General features: G+C 43.7%; 1 protein-coding gene across 3 annotated transcripts in view; it reads right to left on the bottom strand.

Annotated features, from left to right (window-relative positions):
* Positions 1-2,755: 2,755 nt before the first annotated feature.
* ESYT2 (extended synaptotagmin 2) overlaps positions 2,756-12,145 on the bottom strand; it is an 83,053-nt gene continuing 73,663 nt past the window's right edge. For 2 of the 3 annotated variants that reach the window (XM_055334690.1, XM_055334691.1), the window contains 6 exons: positions 11,250-11,635; positions 9,746-9,844; positions 8,110-8,241; positions 6,361-6,466; positions 5,688-5,737; positions 2,756-5,591 (listed from right to left, as the gene is read on the bottom strand). In XM_055334690.1, the coding sequence (XP_055190665.1) occupies positions 5,546-5,591; positions 5,688-5,737; positions 6,361-6,466; positions 8,110-8,241; positions 9,746-9,844; positions 11,250-11,635 (819 nt within the window). In that variant the 3' untranslated portion in view covers positions 2,756-5,545. The remainder of the gene's footprint in view (positions 5,592-5,687; positions 5,738-6,360; positions 6,467-8,109; positions 8,242-9,745; positions 9,845-11,249; positions 11,636-12,145) is intronic. The other variant, XM_055334692.1, reaches the window with a different exon arrangement.

Here is a 12,145-nt window from a genome sequence, read left to right as displayed (position 1 = left end):
ACTCCAGGAAGGCACGCACCCCGGTGAAGCCACAGCAGCTTCATCACACCTGTGGCCCCTGATCCCTTACTGTCATGCATCCATGTCTTGTTTATGGAAAAGTCACATTTGCTTTTCATAACCTTCTGGGTACATAAATTCCAAGTGTACTGATTATATGTGGCCCCTAGTCTTGTTTTATCCAAATAAATGCTGACTTGTTAACTCACTTCGTGTCATATATTCTGTCCTATACTCTTTTGGAAAATTTCCTGTCCATTTACGAGCTAGAAAATGGACTATCATCCTACTGGCTCTTACTGCATAATTATTATTTTTTTTTAATTTTTTTTATTTAGTTATGATAGTCACAGAGAGAGAGAGAGGCAGAGACACAGGCAGAGGGAGAAGCAGGCTCCATGCACCGGGAGCCCGACGTGGGATTCGATCCCGGGTCTCCAGGATCGCGCCCTGGGCCAAAGGCAGGCGCCAAACCGCTGCGCCACCCAGGGATCCCTCTTACTGCATAATTAAATGCAAAGGATGGTCTAAATATTTGTGATAATAGGACAGTTTAGTAAAAGAATAACTGATGTAATGGGCTGTCAGGGCATTTCACTTTACGAAGAATGATCTAGTTATTTAAAGATTTATGGATTCATTATTTGAGAGAGCGAGCGAGCAAGCGTGCTCACGGTGGGGGGGGGGGTGGGGGGGTGTTCCTGCCTCTCCCTCTCCCTGCTGGTGCTCTCTCACTATCCCTGTGTCTCTCTCAAATAAAATAAAAAAATAAATACAATACAAAGAAAACTGGACACAGTATGTCAACTTTGTAAGAACCCTCCTTGACTTTGTTGTTTCTGGTTTATCAACTTTCTTGGGCAAATTATCTAAAAGCTGCCTCTGAAGTCTGCCCAGCTGGCTGTTTGGAGCTAAGGATTGGAGGGATTTCCTTGACTGAGGACAGAACACCCGTAGTGACTCTTTGGGCCCTGGGCTTCTCTGGGCCCCACTCAGCTCAGCAGGTGCACCCCGCCCTCCTCCATGTGCAACTCATTTTCCAGACTTCCCTTAACTTGTTTTGGCTGGCCTCATGTTTCTTGACTGATATCCCTGCCCCATGCAACCACCATGTTGCATAAATGCCACTGAGGGTTTTTGATAGTTTTCCCAGGAGCCACACAGGTCATGGAGGGGCAGTTCCCTGAAGATGAGGGCGACTGGGGGTGCTGTATACCCAGGCTGCATGCTCCCCCATTCGCTGCAGTCACCACTAGCAGAGTCCCAAGGCTGCTGCATGACTTTTCCCATTATATTTTTTTTCCGTTTTAATTTTTTAAATAATCTCCACAGCCAATGTGGGGCTCAAACTCACAACCCCCAGCTCAGGACCCACTGAGCCAGCCAGGCACCCACCATTATATTGTCTAGTAGCTGGTAATAGTATATGAGACAGAGCTTTGTATGTTTTCATGACTGGCTCCTTATTAAACACTTGTTTTAATAACTTTTCAGATTATTTTCTTGGATTTTACAGGTAGACAATCTCGTATTTTGAAAACAACTTCTCCCATTTATCTTTTTTTCGTCTCATAGCGTATCACCCAGGATTTCCAGAACACAAACTAAAGGCAGACTTCTCCGCTCCTTTCCCACCTTTGTGCTCAATTGTTTCAGATAATTGCACTGTTGGCTTTTTGTTGCAATAGTACCTATTCTTCATGTTCATCATACCTTTCTCTTTAGGCTTTACTAAGAACTGTCAATAGGTGTCTTTCTTTAAATGGAAACTTAGGACAAATCAGCCAAGGTCTGCCAAACTTGAGACCTAATTCATCCAGCAGCTATTTACCATGGGCTGAGAGCAGTTTAAGAGCTGGAAAAGGACGTACCACCACCCAACCTCTGCCCCTGGGCTCACAGGCAGCTGGGGTGATTATATTAAGCATGCATATGAGGTGCTGAGAGGCTAATGGCGGGTGCTGTGAGGGGTGGCCCAGGAAACACACCCTGGGCTGAGAACCCAAAGGCAACGGGAGTTGGCCAGGCCCATGTACGCATGCGCTGGGGGCACAGAGGTGGGAAGGAGCGCAAGGTGGACGTGTGCAGCAATGGGAGGAAGCGTTATGGCGAGCGGCGGCGTGGAAGGAAATACAGGTGAGAGCGTCCCATGGCCTGATATGCTCTTGGTTTTTATTCTAGCAACAGAGACGTGTTTTCAAAGATCCCACGGAGCTGACAGGCAGGAGACAGGAGCCGAGTGGGTGCACTCTAGCAGAACGCAGGGACCCAGTATCTGCACATGGGAACAGCAGCACAGGGGCCAGAGGTCTCCATCTCAGGCTCCCAGGCACACCTGACAGGTGGACAGGACACCGTGTGGAAGGCACACAAGGCCCGGCGGCATACACTGCAGATACACAAAACCACAGCATGTCAGTGCTACAAGCAGAATGTAGAGTGAATCCCAAAAATGGGACAGGAACAAAGCATGTGTCCGTCCACACTTACAAGGTGGAGGTGGTATGTGAGCTTCATTGGCAACCAACAGCACAGAGGGGAGGCCTATGTGTTGGAGTGGCCGCAGGCACCAGCGGGCCGGCCGAGGGCTTCCAGATGGGAATGTGAGGGCTAATGTCAACCATCCCACCTTCTTTTGAAAAGGAAAGAATTCACAATTAGCACGTATGAATAACATACTGCATCTACTTTTTAAATTATTAGATCCCACACCAAAAGCTTCATTTCAAAACACAAAGGAAAAACAAATCCCAAGTGAGCTAACACAAAAGTTTATTGAATAAATACATGCATTGTCATGTAAAATTAGTTGATCAAAAAGGACATTTTCTAATAATAAAAAACCCTCTGCCGTTCTCCACTTGCAGCGGGTGATAACCCGAGTATAAACACACACACACACACACACACACACACACTGGTCTGCACTGAGCTGTGGTCCTTGAAGAGCTGACCTCCCAATGAAGTGTGTCTGTAGAATGAGTTCTCCAAGTACACAATTAAGTTGCAGTGAATACAGCTGTGATCTGAGATTTGAAAACACCACCAGCACTTCCATACTTTAAGGCACAGGATAAACCACCCATGTGTACACACTCACAGAATTAAAATCCATTTAATTTTCCTCCCATTGGTTTGGCTCAATATAAATAAGTCAATGTTCCCTTTTCCTGGATGAAGCAATGATTAAGAACCAGTGATGAACATTCTGAGAACTCACCCTGCAGCACGGGGTGTGGCCTCAACAGTGGGTTCTCACCCATCCCCAAAGAGCATAAGAGCTCCCCACTGAATGCTCATCTTGCCACGAAAGACAGAATCACATCTGGAAACGTTTTATGTCTTTAGAATCATCCCTTTCCATTCTCTCTCTCCTTCTAAACAGAATGAAGCCTGCTGCCAAAGGCCTCAGGACCTGCAGATGGGTCTGTTCCCAGACTCCCTGTCCCTGCGTCACAAGGCAGGGGTCATGCTAACTAGCTTTATATCTTCCGTTGTATTTATTTTGCCTAACTGCTTAAATTAAGCATTCCATAATGTAAATATGTACCAAATAAGTGAGCATATGATTGCAAAACCCAAATGTTTAGGATGTTGCTAAAAATTACTGGTATGATGAATTTCAGCGAGTGGTTCTCTTTTTAATAGATTATGCCAAAAAAAAAAAAAAAAGATTATGCCAGAAGCCTTTCAACAGACCGAATTAAGAAAACAAATCTTCAATAAATCTAATACCATGAGCAGGCATCTAGATGTAGTAAGGAGTTACCTGCCTTTATCACACTACTAAAATGCCTGTTAAATTTTTTGTGTGCATGTATGTTCATGTGTGCATCAATAAACTTCCTCCTGTACATTAACATTGGAAATGGTTTATAGTGAGGCTTTATAGTGAAGCTTCATTAAATAGGAAACAATGAGATTATACTAGTCTTTATGATTACATGAAATGTGTTGTGAACTATAGACTCCATTATAAATAAACCCCTGGCTCCAAGGGTAAATAAAAACAAACCTAAAAATCTGCTGGAAGGCAGAAGTGTGCAGAAGTAACAATCAGCGTCCACCACAGGCACTTTGGTATGTTTGGTCATATGAGCAGTCCATGAGTCCATGAAACGATTTATGGTAAGATCTTCAATTTCAGTCACAAAGCTCTATCCCCCCAATATAGTCAGATATGATTCTAGAATGTTCTTATGGCTAAGGAAGTCATTTGCATCATACAGCTTAAAATATTTAAAACTCTTTCTGCATCCATTTCTCATAGACGTGCACAGCTTACAACACTGCTGCAGAAACTCATCCCCCAAGAAGTTTGGGACTCAAGTATATAAAACATGCTACAGTAATCCAAAAAAGGAAAAAAAATTACAAAATAAAAACGATATAACAATATCCCAATACTGAGGTCAGTCATGGCATAAATGAGGAGACCCAGGAAAGGTTATTTACAAGTCAATAGCCGCCATGCTGGAACCCTCTGGCCCTCTGTGCAAGGGCCAGAAGCTGAGCGCCGCGCAGGGGGTCCAATGTACAATGTCACACTGATGGATAAATCAATGAGCTGTTGGGTGTTTAAACCACCTCCTACCTGCTTCCTCAGATCTAGCCCACAAACTTTATGGTGATCCCGTGAGCCTGTCTTCACAGGCTGGGACAACACTGAAAATCAACAAGCTCATGACCGATATTACAGGCAGCCTAACTGCTAACATGGAAAATCTGTATTATATTTTAGGAAGTATAATTATGTATTTGTGTACTATTTAGGAATAAGTTATATCAAGCAATTAAAAATAAACTTAAGACATTTCATTTTACATAAAGAATTTCAAATTAGTGCACCATGATTTATGAACCATGACAATGCTCTTAGTATTTTGTATTACTCAGTTACACAGTTTTCCTTATAAGCACTTCAACTAACTCTCAATAATACATCTTTACATTCATGAAACTGGTAATATTTTGAATACTTTTATCATTCATGACGGGCAGAAGTATACTAATATTTAATCTTTCAGCTTTTCTTTTTAAAAAGAAACACCATAAAATTGGTCACTGAGAACTTTATCCTGCAAAGACAAAATGATTATCTGTCATAAGAATTTAATACATTTTAGAAGAAAAAAATATATTTCCTTAATCCATTTTCTTCAGAATTCAAACCAGCATGTAGAGATTATAAAAAATAGTCTATTTACATGGCATAATGTACCTCAGTGTGTACAAAACAAGGCAACAGTAAAGCATGTACATACACCTGCTTCCTAGTAGACATGACTGACAGACACACCGCTCTATGAGACACAGTAATGAGCTGCTACTCCTTTACATACTATAGTAACTGGTGAAATACTACAGAAAATTAAACATACAAAATCTAATGGTAATATTGGCCAAATATGCCTAAAATGTCAACATGGCTTATAAAACTATTAAGATTTATGTAACTAAATACACTGAAATTATAAACGCAGTCCTGATACACGTGTGGGAGGGTGGAGGGCACAGCGCAGCAGGCTCCTCACATCGGCACAGACTACGTCACCACGTGGGGTCTCGTGCCATCTTCCGTGAGGTCGTACCTAGGGGCGCACAGGGGATGAGGACAGAAGTGAGGTCACAGCTGGGGAGAGTGCTGTGCAGCAAACACACCAGGCTTGTCTGTGCGGGGAACTCACCACTGGGTCCAACCCTTGGCTAGTTCTTCGGATGCCAGACCCACCAGGACCTATGGGGCAAACGACATCTTCTGCAGTGGGTGGAGCAGCCCCACTCACCCTCCGCCAGCCTCCCGTCCCGGCCTTTCCTCCTGCCGCAGTGGAACCCACTCCTCCGTGTGTGAGACACTGGGTCACTGGGTCCAAGGGCTGCACCCCGTATCCAGCAGGCTCCAAATGCAGATAAGAACCAGTGCAGATAGTTTACTGGGATACTGGCTCACATGCCACTCATGGCAGCACAGCTGGTATGAACAGTTGGTAACTGCTGCTATCGATAGCTGAAAACTCCTCTTTCCTAACCTGACCTCTGGATACATTTAATATTAAAGAATATGCAAACGTGTGAATTTACACAAAAACTAGAATAAATTCAGAGAAATAAAGCCACTAATTTGTTAGATGAATATATGCTATCAATATGTAAAAACATTGAAAATAAAATAGTCTTGAAAATGTACTCAGATTTAAGACAACAGTCTTTTATTGTCTATTATTTTATAAATAAGCATTAATCACACAGGGAGCTCACTCCTTTCCACTTATTTAAGTATGGTCTAAAAAAATGCATTTTGGTTAAGAGTACTATTTATAAAAAAAATAGGAATTAACCAAGGATAGTTTTCAAACTTACCTTGCCAAGAAGCCCTTTATCTTTGGACAGGAAGCCGCCGCTGTTCTTTACTGCTACATCCAACGTTCTCCTCTGTACTTCTGGTAATGAAACACTGAAATCAAAGCTGACATGGAAAAAAGAGGACCTTCCTTAAATTTCCCCTTAACTTTGTTGTATTTTACTATGACTAAAAATGACATTTCTGCTTATGAGACAGTTCTGAATCTTATGCTGGTTTTTATTATACAATTGAGTTTTGTTCAATGTTTGGATTTGGCATTTCATAAAGACTCAAAAACAAATTTTTCCCATCATTTTCCAAATGTGAGGTGACGATTGTAGCACTCTAAGTGGGAGAAAGGCCCTCATGTGTGGGGAGGGGTGTTCTTGGAACATCCACCCATGAGCCTCCATCATCGTCATCATCCTATCGATGGGGCCTGTGGATGTTACAGGGCACAGCAGGGAGTGCAGACGAGTTCTCTCATCCAGGCCTAACAACCAAAGAACAGTGATTACAAAGCCTGGGTGAGTGAACTAAAGGAAGGTATTATGTGACAGAGCTTCACAGAAGGGAACAGATGTCCAGTGCACTTTCTAATGGCTGAAGTCAGAGGCTGCAAACCAAAATGCTTGCAGGGAACCACGTCCTCAAAGCTGGCTGGTGTCTGGCCATTGTGAGGTGGGGTCTCTAGTAAACTAGGGGACAAAGAGCCCCCAGCCCCACAGGGACATAGCTGTGGAAGGTGGCCGGCTTGTCCACGGATTTAGAGTAGCTAGGAACCTGGCAGGTCAGGTTTCTGAAACCTTAAATGCTGGGGCTTCATGAGAACACAGTCAAGACACACTCATACCAGGATCTGGTGCACATGTCAGCTTTTTTTTTTTTTTAATATTTTATTTATTTATTCATGAGAGATACACAGAGAGAGGTAGAGACATAGGAGGAGGGAGAAGCAGAATTCATGCAGGGAGCCTGATGCAGGACTCGATTCTAGGACCCGGGGGTCACAAGTCGAACACAGAGGCTCAACCATGGAGCCACTCAGGTGTCCCACACCTCTCAGTCTCTGTCGGTTAAACAGAGCTGTTGGTATGAAAATATGATAAAGGACCAGTCCTTTTACAGATAAATGTAAACAGAAGTGACAGATATTGACACCATTTGACTTTATTATTTCCCAAAATGCTGGTGGACTTTTAGCTATGGAGACTCTAATGTAAGGCACCCAGTTTGCACAGACTGAGGCTTATTTAAATGTGGCTCCTGAGGCTCCCAAGCCCCCAAGGCCCTCTCTGGAGATGAGCACATCAGAGTGACAGCAGAAGCAGATAGGACCTTCATTAAGATATGCATTAAAGAGATCTGCAAAAATGTTAAATAATGCCATTTATTTATTTTCACTATTTTTTTATTGTTTTGGAAACTAGATGTTTTTCAGAAGAATATTTTAAGATGTTATAGGTTAATTATTGTTATTTATAATAAAACTTAAAATTGAGCCCTGGGTGTTGTATATAAGTGATGAACCACCTAATTCTACTCCTGAAACCAATACTGCACTGTATGTTAATGAACTAGAAATTAAATAAAAATCTGAAGAAAAAAATTAATATATACTTATTTTTAAATTCTTAGTTTAGCCACGGTGCTAGTGTGACTTTTTATTGATACTTCCCGACAGAGCACTGGTTTGAATGCATCCGGGGTTCAGAGGCACTGATCCAGCCTTCCTGCCCCCCTCCCCCCACCAGTGAACACCATACCTCTGGTCAAACACAGGGTTCAGTGTTTTCTTTGACACGTGTGTTTTTCTCCTTCCTGATCTCCTCTTGTCTGGTAACAAATACATGCGGACATATGGGTCAGAGCCATCTTCAGAGAAGGCAATGAGATTTCTTATGACACAAACCAGAGAACATTAAATATTAGAATCTAGGAAAATGGTAATTAGTGTCACATTCAAATTAACTATTCTGAATTCCTATTTATCTAAAATGCTGAGCAGCACAAAGGAGCAAAGTGTACTGTCTTCATACTCTGCTCGCTTGTTGGCAGAGGTGACTTCTGCCTCCATTTCTTGAGCCCAGTATTTATTTGGAGGACATTCTGACACTTAGCTCTGCTGGCAGCAGAGCAGAATGTGCTGCTTCCCTTTCCACGGTACTTACCCTGGCTGTCATCTCTCCTGAGGGAGAATGGTGGGCCTCACAGCTAAGGGAAGCACCCGCTGGGACACCTCAGCAAGGACACCCACATTCCACGGGTGTGGCTGCTTGGGCTGCTCAGCCCACAAACCCTCCATTCACCCGAACCCCTCACCTCCTTTGTGCAGCTCATGCTGCTCTTGTCCTAGGACAACTGGTCTGAGCCAAACACAGTCTAGTATTTATGATCAGCAACTACTTCAAATTATTCACCTACTGATCACCTTGGAAATCCAGTCAGGGGACTATTTGGTGAAAGTAATTATCTCACAGCAAGAATGCATAAGGTGCCAATAAACAGGTATGAAACTAAACTCTACATTTATATATATATTTCTAAATGTCACTCATTTTAACTCCTGGGCTTCTAAGAGACTTTTAGAAGATGCAAATATTTATGTCATACCTTAACATCATACCTTCTACTGGCATGGACAAGTCTCCTAAAAGGGAACTATTTATTTGGCTTCATATCATCATCACCAATCCAATACAAATTATTATTTTTTAAGATTTTATTTATTTATTCATGAGAGACACAGAGAGAAAGAGAGGCAGAGACACAGGCAGAGAGAGAAGCAGGCTCCATGCAGGAGGCCCAGTGTGGGACTTGATCCTGGGACTCCAGGATCACACCCTGGGCCGAAGGCAGTCACTAAACGGCTAAGCCACCCAGGCATCCCAATCAAATACAAATTAAAGCAACACTGTCATGTCCTTACACTTACTAGATCGGTACACTGAACAATGAACTGTTCCTGACTTGGGGTGGGAAAGGCACGCCTGTACACTCTGTGCCAATGTCAACTGGTTTGCTTCAGAAACAGTCTACAGAGACTACTGGCAATACCAACATGATCCTATAAAGTTTTCTGGATCCTTTGAATTGATATAAACTTATTCCTGAAAAGTTAATCCCAAAGAGACACTTAAAGAAGAGAAACATATGTTCATTACTTTGTTACACATAATAGGACAATTTAAACATCCAGGATGGCAGCTCAAGAATGTATTTCAAAGCAACCAAAATGGCTATGAATATAAAATACTTACGAAACAAATATCAAGAACACAACACTGAATACTACAGTTATGGTATAATCTCATGACTTTGTTCTTTAAAGATAAAATAAATTCACCTATTTGGTGAGGCTACAACTAAGTGTTTTGCAACCTGTTTAGTGCCCAAGCTCACCTGCAGGAGTGCACGACCACCACTAGCTTGTTTCTCTGTGAGCTGTGCCGGATGGTCAGCTGGATCTGCCCCAGGGGCGACTGCCCCAGGGTCATCCCACTGGGGAAGCAAAGCAGAGAATTACTGCTCTCCTCAGGACTGAGGGGTGTGTGTGTCTCTGGCACAAAAAGGAACCAAATTACCCATGGACTTGAAAATAATTTAAACTTTGAACTTGGAATCAACCAGCTGAGCTCACGTTTCAAACAAGGTTTCAACATAACTGAGTTATTCAGCATTGACAGCATTTTCAGTTAAGGCCCATGGTAAAAATGAGACTCAGAGGTCCCCTAATAATTCCTTGGTCTCCGCAAAGCAACGTCTGGCCTATCTGTACCCAAACCTACATATGTCTTCTCAGAGCCCCACACACATTGCTTGCTCTGATTTTTATGGGCAGCCTCCCGGATGAAGCACCACCTCTTGGCTTTCTCTCTCAGGGGTGAGGCACAGAATCTCAAGATGCAACGCCCCCCAGGATTATCCCAGCTGCTCCCCAAATTTGGCTCCTGAGAAAAAGTACTTTCTGTTTTTTTCAAGATTTATTCATTGGAGAGAGAGAAAGAGAGAGAGCCTTCGTGTGTGAGAGAGACCACAAGCAGGGGGAGGGACAGAGGCAGAGGGAGAAGCAGGCTCCATGCTGAGCAGGGAGCCCTCCACCCCGATGTGGGGCTTGATCCCAGGATCCTGAGATCATGACCTGAGGCGAAGGCAGATGCTTCACTGACCAAGCCACCCAGGTGCCCCAGAAAAAGTACTTTCTTATTTAAAATTCTATTTCCTTTTAAAGCAAGAGAGGAAGGACTGGCTTTTTTTTTTTTTTCCCCAAAATAGTGGACCCAAGAAAGTCTGAAGGAGAAAATTGTGCTGAGTATGGATCACAGACCTGCATACTCCCTCTAGACTCAGGAGCACAACCTTTATCTCTGCCTCCATTTCCGATTCCTCAACACACCTCTGAGAATAAAAACAGAAACAGTAGCTTCCAAGTGCACATTTATTCCTTCTGCTGAAAGCTAAAGGCTAAGGTCTGAAGCCTGTGACAACTGTCAGCTATTTTCCTCCTCCTCTGAAGACTCTGGAGCCTAAATATGCATCCAGAGACTAGATAACATAGGGCTAGTGGCGCCATGCTGAGCAAACAGGACTCTTTCTGGGAGCACAGATACAATCGTAGTGCTAACAGCAAACATCAGCTCAGGGTCCTGCCTTCCTGGTATGAGGACAGGAATGCCGTGGCTTCGGACCCTTTCCTATTCATGGAACCTGCATCCCACTGCTTCCTGATCCTTAAATGAGTCAAATATTAGGTCCTAGAAAATGGCAGGTTTATTTTAAAAGTCAAAGACTCTGAGTAAAAGGCCAAGGCCACTGTAGGTTCTTTTAACTTAAGATGATGTTCCATCCTTGCAGCATGAGAGACATGTACTCTGACTTGACAAGAACAAAGAGGGTGTCTACTTACTTCTCCAGCTGTCGCAGCCTCTGCCGAAGCTCCTGGGTGGCAATGGGCAGTGATATGTCAGAGGCGATGCTTGGGGTGGGCTCCTTGACGGAGATGTGGCTGGGGGAGCAGGTGGCACCAGCCTGGAGGCTGGAGGAGCTCCTGCCCAGGTCCCGGGGCCCCTGGGGGCTGGCCTCCACAGGCTGGGCTCTGTCTTCCACACCAGGCTTATCACTGCTCCCAATGACTGGTGTGCATGGGGCCGTGCTGCTGTCACCAGAACCTGGTGATGCAGACATATGAGATCTGACAGACACTTTCCTCCCTTCTTTAGAAACAGAAGGTCGTTTTACTTGAGCTGAGTGTTGGTGGTTGGGAGACCTTTCTTGCTTTTCGAGGTGGAGTACCTAGAGGTGGAAATGAACATGAAATTAAAATCAGCGACACTAGGACAGCCTGATACCTGTCAGTACGTTCAACAACTCTTACTACTGAAGCAATGCCGTATTACAGTTTAGAAAAGGAAATCTAATCAAAGGATCACACTTTCGTCATGAAATGTCATTTCTGTGTTTCTCCTCAGCCTCTTCCATTTGCACGCATTTTCGCACAGTTGTGAAGCGATGTCCCTGCTGGGTGAACCTGAGCTGAGTGCCCCCAAGAGAGGATGAGAGGCAAGGACATCTTCCCCAGTGGCCTCCATACACACCAGCCTCAATGCAGGAGCAGGCCTCATGCTCATAGGCTCGTGTGAGCATGCGGACCCTTTGCTTTAGCTGGCTTCCCTATGTCAAGTGTGCAATACTCACACTCACTGAGCAGAGCCTATATTCCACAAACCCTGCACTCTGGATTACTGTGACAGTGTCACCTTTTCCCACTTTTATAAAATGAAGCTGTGGCAAACAGCTTTATGT

Source organism: Nyctereutes procyonoides, unplaced genomic scaffold, assembly GCF_905146905.1.
Source record: "Nyctereutes procyonoides isolate TBG_1078 unplaced genomic scaffold, NYPRO_anot_genome, whole genome shotgun sequence".
Taxonomy (NCBI): Eukaryota; Metazoa; Chordata; class Mammalia; order Carnivora; family Canidae; genus Nyctereutes; species Nyctereutes procyonoides.
The sequence above is the reverse complement of the archived record's forward strand: the minus strand, read 5'-3'. Positions and strand labels throughout refer to the sequence as shown.